General features: G+C 42.0%; 1 protein-coding gene across 1 annotated transcript in view; it reads left to right on the top strand.

Annotated features, from left to right (window-relative positions):
- Positions 1–431: 431 nt before the first annotated feature.
- ctdspl3 (CTD (carboxy-terminal domain, RNA polymerase II, polypeptide A) small phosphatase like 3) overlaps positions 432–24317 on the top strand; it is a 37680-nt gene continuing 13794 nt past the window's right edge. Inside the window, exons 1-8 of the mRNA XM_084319015.1 lie at positions 432–635; positions 5837–5960; positions 6284–6421; positions 7134–7251; positions 16668–16779; positions 22301–22387; positions 22991–23053; positions 23286–23365. Of these exons, the coding sequence (XP_084175141.1) occupies positions 504–635; positions 5837–5960; positions 6284–6421; positions 7134–7251; positions 16668–16779; positions 22301–22387; positions 22991–23053; positions 23286–23365 (854 nt within the window). The 5' untranslated portion in view covers positions 432–503. The remainder of the gene's footprint in view (positions 636–5836; positions 5961–6283; positions 6422–7133; positions 7252–16667; positions 16780–22300; positions 22388–22990; positions 23054–23285; positions 23366–24317) is intronic.

The following is a 24317-nucleotide window of genomic DNA, read 5'->3' as shown; positions in this document are numbered from 1 at the left end:
AGATCGTAAAAAATATATACATCCGAAGGGGAAGAAACTTGACCCTCTCTCCAACCGCACGTCTCAGCCGAGCTTGGTCAAGGGGGGAGGGGCTAGGCCCAATGTGGAGTGAGTGACGTCCCCTCTCCGCCAATCAGCGCACGGTTCCCTCTCCGCCAATCAGCGGGCGCTCTTTGTGGTAGAGAAACTTCCGTACTTTTCGCCAATCAGCGCGCGCTTGCCACAGCGTCTCGTACGTCACAGGGGGAGGGGCTAGACCCAACGTAGAGTGAGTGACGTCCCCTCTCCGCCAATCAGTAGTTCTACTCCTCCCCCCGGCAGATTTAAAAGGTGCTTCTAGAAGGAGCTCGAGCCAGTTAGCTGTTGTTAACAGTTAGTGAAAAACTACTGTCTCACTTCTACCCGTTTAGCATCTGAAACTGGAGGAGCTATTTAATAATAAGTCTGGAATATTTCACGCGGCAGGATATAGCTTTATTATCGTTCAATAGATAGACGAGAAGATGCGACTCAGGTCTCGAAATTTGAGTGAGTTGTGTTGCTCATCGGCACAACAGAGAAACAACGGCCAGCAGCTGAAACCCACAACCACAACACCGCGACGCACGCGCTCCGTGTGTGAACAGCAAGCCAAGGTAAGTTTATTAATGTATTTATTTATTAATAACCCTTTCACTGTGACAATACAGAAGGTTAGCCCTTTACTATCACACAACCGACGGCGATACAACGTACAGCTTGTCCCAAAGGTCAGTGAATACCACGATCACAACACCAGAGGGAGCTCCACAAATCATGTTAAACCCAGATTCGGCTCAAATAAGGGACTAAACACGTTTCGCAATTATGCCACATCAATGTGGAACGCCCTACCCAAAGCTGTAAAGGAATGTGGATCACTACCCACTTTCAAAACCTCTCTCAAGGGACACCTACGGGAGACTGCAATTCAACACTGGCCCCTGTAAATATCCTAACCCAACCCCCTCCAATGTACAGTCATTTACCTAGTATGGTTTTGTCAATAGTCCAATGTACAATTTTGTTTGTTTGTACAGTGTCTCCCCCCCCCCCTCAATGTACAGTTTTACTTGTTTATACAGTGTGCCCCCCCCCCAACCACCTCCAATGTAAATTACCCAGTATGGTTGTCAATATCCCAATGTACCCAACCCCCCCCACCCAACCTCCTCCAATGTACAGTTTCTACGTCAAATGTATATACTCCCTTTTCTTGACTCCTTCTGTATCACAAACAGTACTGTATTTGCAAATCTGGTATGTCATAAATGTATAGATGTAGCAGTACTGACTATCTGTATGTCATATATGTCCTGATGAATTGAAAATGGGGGACCCTGATGTAAACAAGACGAAAGTCTTTCTCTGGTCTGCATCCCCTTAACAATTGTGTGTATTGAGCTGTACTGTATTGTACCCATTCTGCAATCTGTTAATAAAGTTTTCAATCAATCAATCAAAGCTGGCTAAAGGACGTCACGGGAGCGGAGCCGGTTAACGTGACGTCACGCCACGGTGTCGATTGATTGATTGAAAACTTTATTAACAGATTGCAGAATGGATACAATACAGTACGGCTCAATATCAGGGTCCCCCATTTTCAATTCATCATAACATGACATACATGACATACAGATACAGTACTGTACATCTATACATTTATGACATACCAGATTTACAAATACAGTACTGTTTGTGATACAAAAAGAGTCTAAAAAAGAGAGTACATACATTTGACGTAGAAACTGTACATTGGAGGAGGTTGGGTGGGTGGGGTGGGGGCGGGGGGGTTGTGTAGGAGGGGTGGGTTGGTCGGGGACACTGTACAACTGTACAAGCAAAACTGTACATTGGAATATTGACAAACCATACTTGGTAAAGGATTCATTGATATGATTAAAGTATTATACAAAGACCCATCGGCCATGATTACAACAGGTACAATCATCTCCAAAATCTTTCCGGTATCACACTCAGCCAGACAGGGTTGCCCTCTTAGTCCCGGACTATTCGATCTATCATTAGAGCCTTTAGCACAATATATAAGACAATCCCAATCCATAGAACCAATCGGGGCACACAACATAAAATTTGTTTATATGCGGACGACGTAATACTGTTCATGCAAAACCCCAACACCACATTGCCTCATCTGCTCAAGTTGATTGAGAACTTTGGTGACTTATCGGGATTTAAGATAAATTGGCCGAAGTCGGCTTTCCTTCCACTTAACACCCCTGCAAACAAAGATATAACCCTCCCAGGAGAGATACCTATGGTAAAACATTTTAGATGCTTGGGAGTGGAAATATTCCCCACCATAAGACAAACGGTGAAGCACAATTACACAAAAATCCAAAACAAAATCAAAGACGACCTTGATAGGTGGGCAAAACTTAAAAACTCAGTACAGGCACGGATATCAATAGTTAAGATGGATGTACTACCTAGAATCAACTTCTTCAGTTCAATGCTACCGTTACCCCCTCCAGAGGGTTACTGGAAAAGATTACACTCCTCCACATACAAATTTATTTGGAATAACAAACCACCACGTATAAAAAGATCCACCGCACAGAGAAATAAAGCAGACTGTGGCATGGCATTTCCAGATTTTTTCCATTATTTTAAGGCGTACACATTAAGACCATTGACAACATGGTTTGATCCCCAAGCATTAGTATCCTGGAGAAAATTAGAAGAAAACATAGTAGCCCCACATAGACTGAAGGACATAGCATACACTAAACTACCAATCAAGCACTGTGAACGGAAATTTGGCCCCATAATTACTCATGCAATCCGGATATGGCGTGAAACACAAAAAAAATATCCTAACCCACATAAATGGCACAATCATATTCAACAACAATGCACTCTTAATTGAAAAACGACCTATAAGATTCCCTATATGGGAAGAGCAAGGCATACACTCATTAGGGGATGTTTTTAACAAACAGGGTTTTTGTAGTTATGGAGAAATGTGCAAAAAATTTAATCTCACCAAATCCACATGGCTTTTTTACATGCAGTTACGGCTATGTTTGAAGTCTCACGGTGTTCCATTAGACATACCAATTGAACACCACAGATACCACAAATTCTTCTATGAAAGAGAGACATCGAGAGGTTTTGTTTCAGATTTTTATCATCAATTACTAACGTCCTCGTATGAAACCCTCCAACTAGACTGTCTGGAGGAGGGATATACCAGACCTAGAAAGTGACTTTGATTGGCAAGGAGCCTGGTCAAATGTCCGACTTACATCAAGGAACCCGGACGCGTGTTGCTTTTTAACAGCGGAGGAGTGCAAGAATGTGACAATTTGACCATGTGACCGCGGCAGCGCGAGAGAGCGGCAATGCGGAAATAGGCTGTCTATTGCCATTCTCTAAGACAAACGCTAACCTTAACCAGCTCCTTAACAGCGCCTAAACTTAACCGTTCTAACCTTAACCAACTCCGAAACAATGCCTAACCTTAACCTTAACCATGCCTAACCTTAACCTTAACCATAGAAAGAATATTGCCATTCTCTAAGACAAACTCTAACCTTAACCAGCTCCTTAACAGCGCCTAAACTTAACCGTTCTAACCTTAACCAACTCCGAAACAATGCCTAACCTTAACCATGCCTAACCTTAACCGGCGAAAGAATACACGTTAAAAAAAAAATTGATGGTAAAAAAGATTTGATGGGATTCGAACTTGTCAACAACGGACCGCTGCGCTGCCAGGTGAGCTGAGCTTCGAATGAAAATCATGGCGGATTAGGGCGGTTACATAATGCCGCAAGCTCTTCCGCGGTTGCCGCGGGGCGTGTCGCAGCCAATCAGGGAAAACGCGGAAGCAACGGCAGCACTGCTCCGCTGTTAATAAGCAATAGGCAACCGTCCCGGACCATCAACAAATCAATCTTAACAAATCAATCTTAACTATATTCACAGGACATACTTGACTCCTATAAGACTGAACAGAATGGGTCTTAAACAAGACTCCAAATGCTCCCAATGTACAAATGGGGACGAAGGAACATTTATGCACATGTACTGGGACTCCGACTGCCCACCAGTTAAGATATTCTGGAAAGATGTGACCCAACAATTATCAAAACTCGTATCTTGGAATATACATGTACACCCCTCTGTATTACTATTGAATGATGTTTTTGAGTTTGCAGTACATCCACAGCTAAAGAGATTGGTTTTATCGGGTATCACAGTAGCTAAAAAGCTGATAGCATCACGCTGGTTTCAACCGGAAAAAATGTGCCGGAAAGTTTGGTCTCTTACATATCTCGATGCGATTTATCAAGAAATATCTACAGCAAGAATTCTGACGTATCCTTGATATCAAAGTCCTGGATGTGTGGTCGGACACGGAGGGAAGGATTACTATAGCAAAAGTTGAGTTCTCTCATAGGAAGATGGCAATAATAGCATTGTATGCCCCTAACACATTTGATTCAGCGTTCTATAATACAATCACGAAGAATATGTTGGAACTTACTGGATACGGTCTCATTGTGGGTGGCGATTTTAATGCATGCTGGGATGCGGAGATGGATAGGTCCGGGTCCTTGTTTATATGTGTGTTTAAAAAAATAAAAACAAAAACAAACAAAAAATCATACTTGGTAATTTACTGTACATTGGAGGGGGTTGGGTTAGGACATTTACAGGGGCCAGTTTCGAATTGCAGTCTCCCGTAGGTGTTCTTTGAGAGTGTTTTTGAAAGTGGGTAGTGATTCACATTCCTTTACAGCTGTGGGTAGGGCGTTCCACATTGATGTGGCATAATTGCGAAACGTGTTTAGTCCCTTGTTTGAGCCGAATCTGGGTTTAACATGATTTGTGGAGCTCCCTCTGGTGTTGTGATCGTGGTATTCACTGACCTTTGGGAAGTATTTTGACATGTACATGGGTACCTGTGTGGTGTAGTGTATCTTGTAGACCAGGCCCATTGCAAGTTGCAAGAAGGCTAACTCTTTCACTGCCACATTACAGACGGTACGCCCCCATCCTTCTTTAGCCAACTGTACTTTTTAATAACCACAACATGCAACCTTGCGGGCTAACTATTAGATCAATTGATGTTCATCTGGCCCGATATAAGTTTGTTCACTATGAATTGAAAATGGGGGATCCTGATGTAAACGAGACGAAAGTCTTTCTCTGGTCTGCATCCCCTTAACAATTGTGTGTATTGAGCTGTACTGTATTGTACCCATTCTCCAATCTGTTAATAAAGTTTTCATTAATTCAGCCTTCTATTAGAACTCGGTCGACTGCCCCCTACGGTGTCATGTTGTTCAATCAATCACACAACTAGGTCTGATGGCAGGGTCCTAAACCTTTACTTATTATTTATTTAACTAGGAAAGTCTATTCTTATTTACAATGATGCCCTAAGTGTGAAAAAAGCCACTAACCCTCTAACCTTTTTACCATTATGTACCCTAATAATACTATGCTACTATTCTTATACTACCTATTATTCCTCTACTGTGCACTCTCAGGCTCGATATTATTATGCCACTGGCTCTTAGCTGCCAGAGATGTACCCCTCCTGGTGACATGTTCACAATCTGTAAGTCGCTTTGGATAAAAGGGGCAGCTAAATTGTACCTTCCAAGTTCACAGCTAACTTTAGACATAATATGCATTTTATACAGCCACAATTCCATTGTCAAACGGTGTTATGAACATTCTGAAAGCACTGTGTACTCTGCTACTTTGCATTTTGTAAGTCTGGGTCAGAGTTCATAAAACTATTGTATTTTTTTTTGATGATTGCGTTATTTTTCTCCTACAGGATGAAGACTCGACGGGCTGCTCTCCCTACTCTGATTATGTTCCCACGCCGACCAGGAGACCTCTGGTCCAAGGCAGAGCCAGGAGAAGAGCTGTCGTTCTGCACAACCAAGAATCATGCACAGGTTTGTCCACACACACACACACACACATTTCCAGTTTTGCCTTATTTGTCACATTAGTAATTTTTCTTCTCTTTGATGACCCTCATTATACAACATTATAGTTAAATGCTTGGTTCTGTGTGACCCTCCTGAAATTGTGCTTCATACAGTAAAAGTCCAAACACTATAAAATATACTAACATTTACAACATATTTTGGATAGTCTACTTGTTGCTCTGTAAAGCCTTTTGTGACAAACGTGTTTTGATAAAGCACTGTATAGTGAATGTAATTGTTTTAGATTTTTTCCAGTGTTGTGACCAAATGTTGTTGTTGTTTTGTAGACCTAGCCTTCAAGACCCCGGTCAGGGCCACCATGGGCCCCCAGCGGGTCCTGGCAGAGATGGACCCGTCCTCCCGCAACGCCACGGCACGCAACATCTACACGCCCATTGTATGCTTCCTCACACCCACCAAAGAGAGTGAGTACCGCGAAAGCTACTGCGTTTGTGCCTTTTTAGTTGTTGCACGCTTGACCTGCCTGCTACGGTTTGATAAGACTGTTTCGAAAGACATGGGGAAGTTTAGACTGGTTCGCTGCTTGATGTCATTCAGTTAAGACATCATGCCCGCTTGCAACAGTTGGAGGTAGTGGCATCAACGCTGCTCCTTTTCTATTATTGTCCTAAGCAGAGCCGGTACAGTATGGCACAGTGGCACTACAGATTCGGGCAATTAGCCTTTTTGTGTGTGTAGGTGAGGGAGCGGGTTGGGCAGGGAGAGATGTAGAATGACTAATATGTACATAGCCTGTTATTTTGATATTGCAAAAGACCCATTCAACAACAGTCATTCCGAGTGTAAATTGGCCCCAATCAAGTCATCTTTTGTAGGACGCTCGTCCTTTTCGCCAACCACCACGCTTTTGCAGCGATTAAGAAAACTGAATATTGGAATTTGGAATCTGCGACGGCTTCGTCCTCTTCCTGGCTCTCGCCAGCTCCTACAGCCAACGCTTCCGTTTTAAGATTGAGCACAGACGTAGCATGTGCCTTAGCTTGCAGAGTTAACGTTACCATCCATACCGCCTATTTGTGGGGTCCTTGACGAGGGAGAGAAAATAAAGAAAAGGTTACTGGTAACCGTTGGAACTACTCATTAGCAACCAGTTTGATGGGTGGTTCCTCTGTTCAGCCTGGAGGAGTCCTGGGGCCGGTGATGGTGTGATGGCGACCCCAGAACCGTGTGTGTTCGGCTACAGCTCCATGGGCCTCCTGGTCGGAGAGGAGGACACAGACGATGTCTTCAGTCCGTAAGTTTCACACTGGTGTTATATTCACTGGCAACTCGCAGGATCTTTTCCTTATTTGACCTGCAAACATTTCACTTGCTTACCTTTAATAATAATCTTATTGTAACTAAGAGATTTGCTGGTAAAAAGTATCTTTTGTGCATAGATGGATCACTAGATGCAGGGCTCTACGCTAACCTTTTTCCCAAGGAGTTACACTGAGATGTATCCGCTTAAAATACGTTTTTCACAACTCCTGGTTCAAATCGGGAGACATTGGCGTAATGGATGTTAAATGACTCATGAAATACTTGAGCTACAAACGTAGGACTGTTCTGACGGCACAATATGTATGTAACTAAAGCACTGAGGGGAGATGTTTATATATATATATAAAAAAAATCTTGAATCAATTCCATAGCGTAGGCGATATAGTTTACGATTACCGTAGTGTTTAAATGATTGTTGTCGTGTTTTTGTTTTGTCTGGTGTTGTCGTCCTGCACTCTGTCCTCTGGACTGTATGTAATAATAACTGTTAGTGATGACATCATCACTCTGTCCTCTGGACTGTATGTAATAATAACTGTTACAGTGATGACATCATCACTCTGTCCTCTGGACTGTTTGTAATAATAACTGTTACAGTGATGACATCATCACTCTGTCCTCTGGACTGTATGTAATAATAACTGTTACAGTGATGACATCATCACTCTGTCCTCTGGACTGTATGTAATAATAACTGTTACAGTGATGACATCATAACTCTGTCCTCTGGACTGTGTGTAATAATAACTGTTACAGTGATGACATCATAACTCTGTCCTCTGGACTGTATGTAATAATAACTGTTACAGTGATGACATCACTCTGTCCTCTGGACTGTTTGTAATAATAACTGTTACAGTGATGACATCATCACTCTGTCCTCTGGACTGTATGTAATAATAACTGTTACAGTGATGACATCATAACTCTGTCCTCTGGACTGTGTGTAATAATAACTGTTACAGTGATGACATCATAACTCTGTCCTCTGGACTGTATGTAATAATAACTGTTACAGTGATGACATCATCACTCTGTCCTCTGGACTGTGTGTAATAATAACTGTTACAGTGATGACATCATCACTCTGTCCTCTGGACTGTGTGTAATAATAACTGTTACAGTGATGACATCATAACTCTGTCCTCTGGACTGTATGTAATAATAACTGTTACAGTGATGACATCATCACTCTGTCCTCTGGACTGTGTGTAATAATAACTGTTACAGTGATGACATCATCACTCTGTCCTCTGGACTGTGCCCCTGTTACGGGGAACACCTTTTGTATTTATCATGCAAATTGGGCATCTGGTGCTCTGCTCCAGTCTATTGCCGTTGGCTTTTCAATTGCAAATGATTTGGGAGGCGGTGGATCCCACTGCTATACAGATGCTTATTAAGATACGCAGTGGCTGGTGTCGTCATGTGTAGCTGTTTTTGGATCAAACTGTTCTGGTTGGGGCTGGGTACCGTTGACGTTTGAACAGATACCAGTTCCTGGAATTCGTTATCGATACCCAATGGTACCTTTTTTCTGTACTTAACTCTCTCTGTAATAATAACATTTAATTTCGGTTGTAAAAAAAAAGTCCAAACTTCTCAATTTCAACATTTAGAACATTTTATTTATTGTTGTAACACACCACACAAACTATTGAAACTAATGATCATGTACTATGTTTTTAAATGTTTAATTATCAACATTATCTGGTTCCCTCTTGTCTAGTAATATTACACTCTTATACTAAACATGTAAAGGTACAGATTTGACCGCTATAATTCGGTTGGTGCCCTTTAAAATGACCCGAATCTAAAAGGCATGTGTACTGTTATATCATAACCAGGATCTTGAATTTGTGGTAATTTGCATAAAGCCCATTGGTTGGATGGCCTTCTCCACCCTTTCTTTTCCTGGTGTTAGATTTTAAATTAGATCCAAATGTATTGTCAATGTCATCACACAGCACAAGTACAGTACAATGAAAACAAGTTTGGCATCCAACCAGAGTGCAAATGTAGCAGTAAAGTGCAAAAGTAATATATACAATGTACAGGTGATTTAAGTCTTGGGGGGGGCTTTCACACTAGCCATTTGGGGTTGAATCAGAGCACGATCGCACCAAAATAGGGTGTGATCGTCCCTGATGAACACTGATTCGCTCCAAACCTGGACCAAACGAGCATGTTGAGCCTCACGGCTCAGTGGATGAAAACTTCGAGATGAAAATCCACGTTACAAGCGCAAGACTTCCCTGCCTCACATTAGGCCTGGCAATTTTTGTTGCCATTGCTATGTCTATACATTGGTTTCTTGTTTGAATGCATTTATTTCTATAGACCAGTAACATGCAATATAATTATATTAGGGCTGGGCGATAAAACGATAACGATAATCATCGCGATAAATTATTTCCTCGAAATAAACATGAAACGTGGTCGCAAAGTTTCGATATATCGATTTTCCAAGCTTGGACCAAACAGTGTTCCATTCTATGCATATGATCCAGTGGCAGTAGGTTGCCCCCTGGTGGAATATAATAATCTATGCCACTGGGCCGTGTGTACTGCGTAGAAGAAGGTGCGTGGACTGATGACGACATCAACTCGAGACAAGACATTCAGTTTTGGTCGTTTGAAAATAATCACGCGGCATAATCGCAAGGAAGAAACATTCATTCAGACTGTGTTGGATATAACAAAATGGATTTATATGGATTATGGACTTGGACACATTCATGGAGAATTCAAGCCGGGACCACAACGCTTCTCAAAGGGTTGGCTCGCTCGACACGCGACGGCTCCAACTTCGTTCTACCGCATCAAAACAAGTGTCTATTAATAGCCTGTCGCGCCGGGCATAAGAAGTTAATTAAACTTGACAGAAATGTATATAGACGATAATTATCGATATCGAGTTATATGAAAATAATTGTATTTTATCACGATAACGTTTTTGGCCATATCGCCCAGCCCTAGGTTATATTGACGAGGCTTGACAACAGAGGTTCAAATATAACTTCATATTTATTGGTTATTTATCAGCATCCAGTTTCCATCACCGTGTGTTACACTCTTCCTGTGTTTACATTCGAGTGTGACATCGCCTACGGCAGCTTACACGCTCAAAACGCAAACCGTAAACAAAACCCGGAGCGCACCAAGACTGCAGTGTGTACGTAAACTAGAGGCGGGAGAGGGAGGGGGGGGAGTTCGCACCCAAGGACGGAGCGAGGACGGAGCGGAGCTGATTCGACCCTGAATGGCTAGTGAGAAAGCCCCCTTAGGCTGAACGTGCTCTTCATTCTGGCTAGCTCCTCGTAGAGTGGGTGAGAGGGGTTCTCCAGGATGGCCCTCGTTTTCTTGAAAAGTTTCAGGAAAATATAAAGATTCTGTGATAAACAGTCTTTACTGGAATATTCTGGAATATCTAAAATAATAAAATGTTTGTTACAGCTGCTGAGCTATATACTATAGCTAATGTCCATTTGTTATGTGTAATATCTCCACTCTGTTAGTGCTTGTGCAGCACAGGAGTTAAGATATAAAAAAAAAGATGATATAGGATGATATAGTTATAGGACTATCTATGGAAATGATAGCTTCTAGAAGTTCTAGCTAAATCTGGTGCACCCATTTGTTTAATGCAAACGATTGTCATTATACACTGCCCTTTATAATCTAAATAAACTTAAATAGCTATGAAACGTTACAGTACATAGGACTATAGATGGAAATGATAGCTTCTTGCTAAATCTAGTGCACCCATCCATTTGTTTAATGCAAACCATTGCCATTATACACTGTCCTTTATAAACGAAATAAACTAAACTAAAGGTGCCTAAATTATGCATTACTATATTTCATCACAATATAATAGATATAGCTAGGTTACTGACATTGTCATTGTGATAATGTCAGTAGTAGCTAGCTGTATCTATTGTTTACACTTGAAATATGTATTTTTATTGTCACAATATTAATTGAAAAATATTGTGTAAAATTTAACTGTATTTCTGAGTTGCAGCACTTAAAAACATTAAATGGACTGTTATATCTTATTCAATTGTGGACATTAATTCATTCCCACTTATTAGACACTATTTCTGATGGTAAAATGAGCATAAAAGGCAAAATACAGAATTCTGAAATATTAAAACGAAAAAAATGGAATTTGGGAAAAAATAAAATGGAATTTGGAAAATAATAAAACGGATTTCATATGGCTCTAGCATTATATTGATGATGAAATACAGTTTGATAGGAATCTGTGCGAGATAAAAAATGTCAACTGGACGTGCTTCTAGGAGTTACTAAGTATGATCTGATGTTGACCGGATGATGATTTCGATCACAGATGTTTGAAATATTGATATCAAAGACGCTGCCCAGCGTCTTCGGCAGAATAAGCATGGCGGGGAAAGACTCTGCCCAGCGTCTTCGGCGATTAAAGTGTTAATATATTGTGTGTTGACGTGAACGTGCGGCACACTTCATAGGTTTAATTTAGCGGTAAACGAAACGTTGATGTCATCGGACTTTAAAAAAAAATCTTTTTTTTTACAGTACCGAAATGAGGCACCGGCGGATCTCACGTGAATAGGTAGTACTGACGTGATTCGGTCTGTACCCATCCCTAATGTACATACACATGTAAGTCAATATCTTCCTTTTGAATGAAATCAGGATTGTTAGCCTAATGAGAGAGAGAGATTCTGCCCTTCCCTCACTATTGGATAAACTAAACTGATTTCTCAGCTGTGCCTGTGAGCGTTTTCATGGTTAGCTTAGTTAGCGTTAGCAGCTAACATTAGTTAAGGTTTTTACCACAACGTGGGCATACAGGAATGGCGAGGATGCAAACCATGTTAGACTCATCTGACCCGTTGCTCGCGGAGCAAGCAATGCCATAGCTTCTAAAATTGAAGGTCCGCGCTGCTCTGTCTTATTATGAAATAACAATTGCGTGTTGATGCGCCCACTACGCAAAGCTTGCTCTCTTTCAAACGCACTGCTCCGGTCACGGATCCACTCAACTCATAGAATACGCATCAGGCCATTACTCGCATACTGTGCTCCTAAATAATTGTTTCAGTTTGCACACCTATTTTTAGGGGCAAATGAGAGTGAAATGGTCGCACTGTAAAGCCCTGAGATGTATACAGAGTTGTAGTATAATATGTACAGGTGTAAAGACAGTATGGTAGTAGTCATACTGGTATACTACTATTGTATATGGTATTTGTACATGCTATCATACAGAGATATTGGTTATATGCAGGTGTATATAGATGGGTTATATGCAGGTTTATTTATTCAGACAAATGTATGTATATATATATGCAGTAAATATAAGAATGTAAATATGTGGTGTATATACAGCACTGTTTTACATCATACAGAGTATATGGGTAGACTATAGTATAGGGCTGTCGACTTCATCGATTTGCATATTCATGACTGGTGCATCATATTGTTAATTGTATGTGCCTTTTGTGGTGGAAATTGCAGACATTCAAAGTCATAACATGCGCAACATGTAATCTAATCTAACATGCTTTATCGTTAGTGGCAGCCCTACTATAGTATGAGGTGGGTAGTTAAGATTACTATTCTTGCAGTGTAGGGCAGTTAACTAGGCTTTTTTTTTTTTTTTATTATTATTATTTTAGCATTTTTACAGCTTTTATTGGCCACACAGGACCGACAGAGGAGAGGGCGAACGGGAGGAGAGGTGGGGAGGGCATGCGACAAATAACGACGGGAGCTGGGATCGAACCCGGGTCGGCCGCGTAGGTGCGCGAGGCACTATGGTGTGCGCCACGAGGGCGCCCCAACTAGGCTTTATTACAGTGTAGGGCAGTCAACTAGGCTTTATTACAGTGTAGGGCAGTTAACTAGGCTTTATTACAGTGTAGGGCAGTTAACTAGGCTTTATTACAGTGTAGGGCAGTCAACTAGGCTTTATTACAGTGTGGGGCAGTTAACTAGGCTTTATTACAGTGTAGGGCAGTTAACTAGGCTTTATTACAGTGTAGGGCAGTCAACTAGGCTTTATTACAGTGTAGGGCAGTCAACTAGGCTTTATTACAGTGTAGGGCAGTTAACTAGGCTTTATTACAGTGTAGGGCAGTCAACTAGGCTTTATTACAGTGTAGGGCAGTTAACTAGGCTTTATTACAGTGTAGGGCAGTTAACTAGGCTTTATTACAGTGTAGGGCAGTTAACTAGGCTTTATTACAGTGTAGGGCAGTCAACTAGGCTTTATTACAGTGTAGGGCAGTTAACTAGGCGTTATTACAGTGTAGGGCAGTCAACTAGGCTTTATTACAGTGTAGGGCAGTTAACTAGGCTTTATTACAGTGTAGGGCAGTCAACTAGGCTTTATTACAGTGTAGGGCAGTTAACTAGGCTTTATTACAGTGTAGGGCAGTCAACTAGGCGTTATTACAGTGTAGGGCAGTTAACTAGGCTTTATTACAGTGTAGGGCAGTCAACTAGGCTTTATTACAGTGTAGGGCAGTCAACTAGGCGTTATTACAGTGTAGGGCAGTTAACTAGGCTTTATTACAGTGTAGGGCAGTTAACTAGGCTTTATTACAGTGTAGGGCAGTTAACTAGGCTTTATTACAGTGTAGGGCAGTTAACTAGGCTTTATTACAGTGTAGGGCAGTTAACTAGGCTTTATTACAGTGTAGGGCAGTCAACTAGGCTTTATTACAGTGTAGGGCAGTTAACTAGGCTTTATTACAGTGTAGGGCAGTCAACTAGGCGTTATTACAGTGTAGGGCAGTCAACTAGGCGTTATTACAGTGTAGGGCAGTCAACTAGGCGTTATTACAGTGTAGGGCAGTTAACTAGGCTTTATTACAGTGTAGGGCAGTCAACTAGGCTTTATTACAGTGTAGGGCAGTTAACTAGGCTTTATTACAGTGTAGGGCAGTTAACTAGGCTTTATTACAGTGTAGGGCAGTTAACTAGGCTTTATTACAGTGTAGGGCAGTCAACTAGGCTTTATTACAGTGTAGGGCAGTTAACTAGGCGTTATTACAGTGTAGGGCAGTCAACTAGGCTTTATTACAGTGTAGGGCAGTTAACTAGGCTTTATTACAGTGTAGGGCAGTCAACTAGGCTTTATTACAGTGTAGGGCAGTTAACTAGGCGTTATTACAGTGTAGGGCAGTTAACTAGGCTTTATTACAGTGTAGGGCAGTTAACTAGGCTTTATTACAGTGTAGGGCAGTCAACTAGGCTTTATTACAGTGTAGGGCAGTCAACTAGGCGTTATTACAGTGTAGGGCAGTTAACTAGGCTTTATTACAGTGTAGGGCAGTTAACTAGGCTTTATTACAGTGTAGGGCAGTTAACTAGGCGTTATTACAGTGTAGGGCAGTTAACTAGGCTTTATTACAGTGTAGGGCAGTTAACTAGGCTTTATTACAGTGTAGGGCAGTCAACTAGGCTTTATTACAGTGTAGGGCAGTTAACTAGGCTTTATTACAGTGTAGGGCAGTTAACTAGGCTTTATTACAGTGTAGGGCAGTTAACTAGGCTTTATTACAGTGTAGGGCAGTCAACTAGGCTTTATTACAGTGTAGGGCAGTTAACTAGGCTTTATTACAGTGTAGGGCAGTTAACTAGGCTTTATTACAGTGTAGGGCAGTTAACTAGGCTTTATTACAGTGTAGGGCAGTCAACTAGGCTTTATTACAGTGTAGGGCAGTTAACTAGGCGTTATTACAGTGTAGGGCAGTCAACTAGGCTTTATTACAGTGTAGGGCAGTTAACTAGGCTTTATTACAGTGTAGGGCAGTCAACTAGGCTTTATTACAGTGTAGGGCAGTTAACTAGGCTTTATTACAGTGTAGGGCAGTCAACTAGGCGTTATTACAGTGTAGGGCAGTTAACTAGGCTTTATTACAGTGTAGGGCAGTCAACTAGGCTTTATTACAGTGTAGGGCAGTCAACTAGGCGTTATTACAGTGTAGGGCAGTTAACTAGGCTTTATTACAGTGTAGGGCAGTTAACTAGGCTTTATTACAGTGTAGGGCAGTTAACTAGGCTTTATTACAGTGTAGGGCAGTTAACTAGGCTTTATTACAGTGTAGGGCAGTTAACTAGGCTTTATTACAGTGTAGGGCAGTCAACTAGGCTTTATTACAGTGTAGGGCAGTTAACTAGGCTTTATTACAGTGTAGGGCAGTCAACTAGGCGTTATTACAGTGTAGGGCAGTCAACTAGGCGTTATTACAGTGTAGGGCAGTCAACTAGGCGTTATTACAGTGTAGGGCAGTTAACTAGGCTTTATTACAGTGTAGGGCAGTCAACTAGGCTTTATTACAGTGTAGGGCAGTTAACTAGGCTTTATTACAGTGTAGGGCAGTTAACTAGGCTTTATTACAGTGTAGGGCAGTTAACTAGGCTTTATTACAGTGTAGGGCAGTCAACTAGGCTTTATTACAGTGTAGGGCAGTTAACTAGGCGTTATTACAGTGTAGGGCAGTCAACTAGGCTTTATTACAGTGTAGGGCAGTTAACTAGGCTTTATTACAGTGTAGGGCAGTCAACTAGGCTTTATTACAGTGTAGGGCAGTTAACTAGGCGTTATTACAGTGTAGGGCAGTTAACTAGGCTTTATTACAGTGTAGGGCAGTTAACTAGGCTTTATTACAGTGTAGGGCAGTCAACTAGGCTTTATTACAGTGTAGGGCAGTCAACTAGGCGTTATTACAGTGTAGGGCAGTTAACTAGGCTTTATTACAGTGTAGGGCAGTTAACTAGGCTTTATTACAGTGTAGGGCAGTTAACTAGGCGTTATTACAGTGTAGGGCAGTTAACTAGGCTTTATTACAGTGTAGGGCAGTTAACTAGGCTTTATTACAGTGTAGGGCAGTCAACTAGGCTTTATTACAGTGTAGGGCAGTTAACTAGGCTTTATTACAGTGTAGGGCAGTTAACTAGGCTTTATTACAGTGTAGGGCAGTTAACTAGGCTTTATTACAGTGTAGGGCAGTCAACTAGGCTTTATTACAGTGTAGGGCAGTCAACTAGGCTTTATTACAGTGTAGGGCAGTTAACTAGGCGTTATTACAGTGTAGGGCAGTTAACTAGGCGTTATTACAGTGTAGGGCAGTTAACTAGGCTTTATTACAGTGTAGGGCAGTCAACTAGGCTTTATTACAGTGTAGGGCAGTCAACTAGGCTTTATTACAGTGTAGGGCAGTCAACTAGGCTTTATTACAGTGTAGGGCAGTTAACTAGGCTTTATTACAGTGTAGGGCAGTTAACTAGGCTTTATTACAGTGTAGGGCAGTTAACTAGGCGTTATTACAGTGTAGGGCAGTTAACTAGGCTTTATTCTAACAGCTTGATGTTGTCTCCCTCCAGCAATAACTTCGTCAAAAACATTCCATCACAATCACAACAGTACAGACCCTGCATGCCAGACATTCCACTGAAGACGAGGAGCACACCTGAAGCCACGCTGATCCTGGATCTGGTGAGTTCTCTCCTCCTGTATGTTGGACTCTATATAGCTTCATGCTCGTCTATATTCGTCTGACCGTTTTTTTTTTGTTTGTTTTTTATTATGTTTTTGGTAGATTTTTTTTTATTGTTTGTACTACCGGGCAGTCCGGTAGAGAGAGAGAGAGAGAGAGGAAGAACGGGAGACGGCGCGGGGGGAAGACATTCGGCAAAGGACGGCGGGTCCGGGAATCGAACCCGGGTCGGCCGCTTCGCGATGCAGCGCGTTACATGGGTCGCCACTTTGGTGCAGCCCCGTCTGACACTGTTTGGTTCCTAGGGTTAGGTAGTTTGATCTCGAGCTGTCCGGTACCGGTACGAGATTGTTATCATGCCATAAATCAATCGATGCAGAACGTATTAATTAATGTTGCGTTTATTTTTCAAATGTAGCCAAGAGTAAAGACCCTAACCCTGTCAAAACGGCAGTCAAGGTGTATCTTTTCAGCACTGCATTTGTTTACCAATGATTAAGTGTTATTAGTGAAATATGACTTTATAGAGAACCTTTTTTTCTCTCGTTGTTTTCGGGATCATATCTCACAGGTGGAACAAACCTGAACGTTATTGCCATAAAATGGACCACAGTTAGTTTCTCTACCTTCTGTGAACGTCTAGCAAAAAATCACGTTGCAATCTGATGAAAAATGGTGGAGCAATTTACATTATAAAAAAGTAACTGTACTTACGGTAGATTTCATTCACGGTCTTTGCTGCCCTGTCAGGGGCGCCTGGTGGTACTAAACCCAGATTGAACTCTGCCATTGGAAAGGGGAGGTTTGGCCCGATCCATAGATGTGTGACCATAATAAGGTAATTTATAGGCCTGATATTCTATATTCATATTCCAAATAGCATGTGTCCGGATGGCAAAATTCAGTATCTACAAAACCTCCTGTAAATCATCTGCCCTTTATTCATTTGCTTAGATTTCTTTTCTACACGTGATCTCAAGAAGGTGCTGAATGAGTAATGTATCATGTCTGGTACATGTTAGCATGGTGTACTGTTATTTTTTGATATTCTCCTTTTTGTTTCATTACAATTTACTCAAGCCTAGTAACAGACACTATTTACACTGGGAATACATTCCACGAGATCCATAGATGCATGTCCCTAGATACCAAGAACATGCAAATGGACCTTGTAGAAGTGGAGCAATCTTCCATTTACTTGGGTATGTATTCATTCGTGCGTCATCTCGCGTCGTCTAGACTCCATGGGCAATCTGCGCATGCGGAATAGGTGCTTTAAAATGGGCTTTTTCTCTGCCGATTTAGTTCTGATCGATTAGGAATGGGTCGCGCCTTGTTCAGGAGATTGAGGTGCATAAACGTCTATTCGATCATGTCTCCAGCACCCCCACAGCCGTAGCTGCAACCACTTACATCACGGCTCTCGTCCACATTCATTTGCTCCCCCCGCTATCTCCTCCCTGATTTCAATGTAACGCAGAAGTGTAGTGGTCTATAAACTCGCCATCGCTTGAGTGCCAATCACGAGTATAGTCCGGTTTTAATCGTTATTTCTTTTATTAGCGATATCTATTCATTTTTCATCCATCCAGCCTGACATTATCATTGGGAATGGGTCTGAGCTCGCAAAGGGCAAATACCGCCGTCTATCGTCTCCCGGATGGTATTGCACATCATTGGATTGGCTGGTACTGCATCAAAAAAATAAGTCCGGTCCAGGTTTTACTTCTCAGGCATGCAGCTGGATACTATTGCATTGTATGCGTTTTGGACTAACGTTGGATCAATGGACGCAATCGATATTTGGAATGGTGATCAGGAATTGGATTAATCTTTTTGCATGACATCAGATGTGAGGTAAGGCCTTTATGTTACGAATCTTGGGTTAATCGGATGTTCCTTTCTCCGCCATCGGAGCGTGTGTGTGTGTGTGAGGTTCGTGCCGACCAAAGTACGCAGAAACGATTTTTCAGACCCCGCTTCTCTTCGTGCATGAGGACACATATACTATCGATAATCTAGCGTTCATAAATCAGCCGAAAAATGACAACGTGTTTTGTGTATTCCACTAAAGGGATATTATAGCGTCTTTCTCTGGAATTACTAGAAATCGCAAACTATACTCTTATTTAAAAAGGAAATGTACAACAAGGGGGTGGTGAGTCAGATCAAGGAGGAGATAGCCAGATATAAGGAAGAAAATGACAACGGGGCGGTAGATCCGAACATTCTATGGGACACACTGAAGGTGGTGATAAGGGGGAAATTGATGGAGAAGACAGCAATGCTGAAGAAGGCCAGAACGGAGACATATCACAATCTGATAGGGAAGCTAGAGGGGAGACACCAGATATCAAAAGAACAGGAAACGCTCGGAGAAATCAAAGAAGTAAAGGCCAGGATAAATAGGGAATTATTGACGGAAATAGAAAAGAAAGCAAGGTTCATGAAACAAACGTACTATGAAGGGGGACCAAAAGCGACCAGACTGTTGGCTAGGAGAATTAGGACGCAACAGAAGTTGAACACGATACACACAATAAGGGATACAAAGACTAATGAAATATTGAGAGACCCAGCTGAAATAGAGAGGACATTTAGAGAATACTATGAGAAACTATACACGCAGCCAAAAGCAGCGGGAGAAGAGGAAATAGAAGCATATCTGGAGAAGCTAGAGTTACCATCGATAGGGAAAGAACAGAATGAAGAATTAAATAAAATAATTACGGAACGAGAACTGGAATTCTACAAGACATTTAGAACTGAATTAGCACCCATGTTAGGGGCGGCGTTCAGACACACGATGGAAGAGGGAAAAATGCCCCCCTCGTGGAAGGAAGCCATAATCACCACGATACCGAAGGAAGGGAAGGATAGGGAATTATGTAGTAGTTTCAGACCTGTGTCCATATACTCAACGTGGATTACAAGATGTATACATCGATAATATCAAAGAGATTTGAGACGTTTATGCCAGACATTATAGATGAAGATCAAACTGGATTTATTAAAGGGAGACAGACACAGGACAACGTGAGAAAGACATTACACATAGTAGAGGAGATACAAAAACAAGGGGGTAGCGCGGTACTGATTAGCCTAGATGCAGAAAAAGCATTCGACGGTGTGAGCTGGACATTTTTATATAAAACATTGATGAGGTTCGGACTGAACGGGAGGGCGATGAAGATGATCAAGGCGCTATATCAAGAACCGACAGCGAGGGTTAAGGTGAATGGCAGCTTGACGGATAGAATCAGATTAGAGAGGGCTACCAGACAGGGATGTTGTCTCTCACCGACGCTCTTCGCCGTTTTCATAGAACCACTGGCACAACTGATCAGACAGACCGAGGACATTAAGGGAGTAAGGATAAAGGGAACGGAATATAAACTAGGCCTATTTGCGGACGACGTGATAGTATACATGAGGCAACCAGGCAAGAGCTTCCCGGCACAGACCTTAGCATGGAACTATACCCCAACAACGGAAATTAGAGAACGGTACGGGATAAGATGGGACATGGACAAGATTAAATACTTAGGGGTGAACATCACGAGAGGGGTGGAGAAACTGTTTGAGGCGAACTATACACAGATAAATCAGAACATCAAGAGAGACTTAGAGAGATGGACAGTAATGAGAGAGAAGGGGGAAATGCAGACACTACAAAAATTAAAGGAGAAATTTGGACTAGAAAACAGGGACCACTTCAGATATCTACAGGTTAGAGACTACTACAACAAAGAAATAAGGGGGGCCAAAGACGAAGAACAGAATGGAATAATCAAGATGATAGTATGGGCATACGAAGGGGGGCAAGGAAGAGTAATATCAGCACTATACCGGGCTATAATGAACAGCAAGGGACACACGACCGATTACATAAGGGAGAAATGGGAGAGAGAGCTAGAGATAGAAATAACAGGGAAGGAATGGGGGAACATATGCGAGGTGCAACATTCAACAACAGGATCGAGGATATGGAAAGAGTTTGGATGGAAAAACATAATCAGATTCTTTATAACCCCAGAACTGAAGGGAAAATATGCACCAACACAAAGAGTTTGCTGGAGGATGTGTGGGAAGGAGGGGGCAAATCACACGCACATATTCTGGGGATGTCAGAAGCTGAAGGGGTATTGGGAGGAGATAGGGGAGGCAATGATCAGAATATTAGGATACGGATTACCACAAACAGGACTGGTGCTTTACTTAGGAGACCTGACACACGAGGGAATACAAGGGGGGGACAAATATTTAATAAAGATAATGTTGATAGCGGCCAGAAAAGCAATAACGAGACTGTGGTACAAGGAAGACCCACCGACAATAGCACAATGGGTAGGAATAGTGGAAGAAATACAGGATATGGAGAGGATAACACGCATGCTGAGGTTACAGGAAGAGAAATTTGGGGAAAGATGGGGAAAGTGGGAGGATTACAAGGGGAACGAAAACGACATCACAGAGGAAGAACCAAATGCAACACAAGAGAGCGAAGGGTAAAGGAGGAAAGAAGTTCAAGGAGGGTCTCTGAACCCATGTCACACACTTTTGCTTTAGTTAGTATTTTATAATATTTTTTTTTTTGGGGGTATTACAATTGTTTTATGTTTTTGTACTTTATTATTTATGTCTGTTTAACAGTGTTATATTAATATTCAGGGAGGATGTGGTTTGTGTATGGGTGAATCAAAAGGATGAAGGATAAGGGAAGAAAGAAGCTCAAGGAGGGTCTCTGGACCCATATCACACATGCATGCCTTAGTCAGTATTTAACATCTTTGAGTAGGAATTATATTTTTATACCTGTTTAAGGGAGGTACACAATCAGCCTTTGTATTAAGTACCTGGAAAACAACTGTAGTGGAACCAGACAACTAACCATGATACCCATGTAACCATTTATGTGCACTTTTTATTGTGTTAGTTTCTTTTGTGCTGTTTGTCTATAAGTGTTAATAAAAATTTAAGTTTAAAAAAAAAAAGGGAAATGTACCGATGAAAAAACAATCCGTTTCGTACATGTTGACTGCAAGTCATTGATGTCAAGCGACGGGTGTATTAGACCCATAATTTAAGATATAGTTTAAGCGTTCGCAAATATCCCCGTCCTCGGGCGGTGGCAATCTAGACCTAATTTCCCGGAAGGGGCGTGGCACTCAATGTGTTAATACAGACTCATGGTCCAGATAAAACAAACATACACAACCGATAAAATTACACAAACGGGCAAAAATAGCATCACTTAAAATACACATCAACGTCCCACAAATAGACGGCTGTGCCAATGTCTCCACATAGATTAGTGGTAACGTGTGGCACTGAGCCTAATGTCCGTTAAAACCAGAATGATCTCATTTCCAGAGTCATTTAGCTGACGGATGATTATACATACGATTTCTTAAAACCGCTTCGAAGGTATTGACATACTTGTGTGTGTGTGTATATATAGGTGTGTGTGTATGTATAGATTGTAATTGATACTAAATTGAACTTTTACATTTTCCACAGGATGAGACCCTCATGTTCAGCTCTCTGAATGTGATCGAGGAGGCGCAGTACACCTTCCGGACCTCGTTCCAGGACCAGGAATACAAGGTGACCCTTCAGAGTTCTTCACTCATGTGGCGGTTTGTCTTAGAATGGATCTGCTCAGGGCGGCTGATTGGCGCAGTGGGCAAGGCGCTCACCACTAACGCAGGAGACGCTGGGTTCGAGCCCAGCTCTCGGCGTTGCTACCGGCTGGCCGGTCGTTCATACTAACACAATTGGCAAGTGTTACGAGGGTGGGAAAGCCGGTGGGTGGGGATTGGACGTTGCGGCAGAAGCAGGAAGTGTCGGGGGCAGCGTGAGCCTCCCACACGTTACTCCTCGCCACTGAGAGATCGAGCTGTACAGGTGAAAAGATGCGACAGGCTGCCTCCTCGTGTACCGGAGGGGACAGGTGATGCAAGGCTTCTGTCCTCACTACAGCCGACCAGTGGGAGGCATAGTCTAGCAACATTCAAGACGGGGGAGGGAAGAATTGGATAATATGAAATTGGGATGGGAGAAAAATAGAAAATGGGGAGAAAAAGTGGATTAAAAAAAAAGAATGGATCTGCTCAGTCCGACCACATTTCTAAAGTGCTTTGAGCTCCAAGACAAAGGACTTATTACAGTACCTTTCCTTTAATCCTGCTGCTTGTCCGTTCATCACAGGCCTACGTGATTCTACGACCGCACGTGGAGGAATTTCTGCTGGCGGTGGCGAAAGTCTATGAGGTACGTTTCACTCTTGCCACTTGTTTCAGAAAACCGAGGTGTCGAATCATGACGGGGCTTATTGTAATGACTTCTGTTTGTCTTCATACCTGGTTTGGCTGGAGCTCAGTCGATGTTGAATGTTCCAGGTTTTAACTGCTACTCTAGCTTGTACCCTGCGACTGTACCCACAGTGTTTTAGTTTGGGATGTAAACAGCTGCTGGGTTACAGCTGCTGTTTGTTCTGTTCCAGCTGTTTGTCTACACATCTGCCAAGAAGGAATATGCAGAGAAGATAGTGGATATCTTGGACCCAAAGCGAACGCTATTTCGGTATGATGTCTTAACCCATTCATTAATGTTGTTTCCATAATCGAAAAGGTCTTTATTGCCAAGTAAGCTGCACATACAAGGAATTTGTCTTGGTCTTTTGGTGCATCAACATTTATTTATTTATATATATATATTGGCATTTTTATTGCTCTATTGGACACGTAACACGTTGCAGTGCGTTACGTGGTGCGCCACTCTGGCGCCCCTGGTGCATCAACATTAACTCATTGGGCGCCAGCCATTAGCCTTATCCTTATAGCTAATGTGCCAGGTTTCCATAGCCTACTTTCACTGTGCGTTTGGAGAGCTATATTATAGCTATGGAGGCAATACTATGGTCATTTGACAGTGACTTTCTTCCGTCGAACAAAAATAGATAATCTTTTTCATGTATACGTTCACGCGTTATCCCGTGGTGAATATTGTATAGTTTAGAAGTGATCCGGGCTAATTCCTGAAAAAATTATAGGGCGCTACGTGAATTCTGCTATAAGCGTAGGGGTGGGACGATACATCGATCCAGATCGATACATTGATGTAATTATCAACAATCGAATCGGATCGATGCGATGTAATAAGATCGATTCATATCGATACTCTTATTTTGAAAATCCTGTGGCGAGTCTCATATCCGCCCAAGAACAACAGCAGTAGCTCCGTGTGTGTAGATGTTACAGTATAACATTCTCCCTTTCTGTGTGTGTGTGTGCGCGCGTCTTTGGAAAGACCAGATGAGGTCAGAGGAGTTTGATGTTTAAATGTTATTTAAACATAAACAATATAATACATAATAAATGTAGGCCTATACATGATCATGCAACATCAACAAATTGTTGTAGGAACAGTTTGGGAGAGGGAGGTTGTGAGTTTTGAGTTCCAAAAAATTTAGCTTAAAGTTTAAAGCTCAATATATAAAAACGTGGCACTTTACAGTGAACAGGAGGTCTTTGTA

Source organism: Notolepis coatsorum (assembly GCF_963971535.1).
Source record: "Notolepis coatsorum genome assembly, chromosome: 7".
Lineage (NCBI taxonomy): Eukaryota > Metazoa > Chordata > Actinopteri > Aulopiformes > Paralepididae > Notolepis > Notolepis coatsorum.
This window is presented reverse-complemented; position numbering and strand designations above follow the sequence as displayed.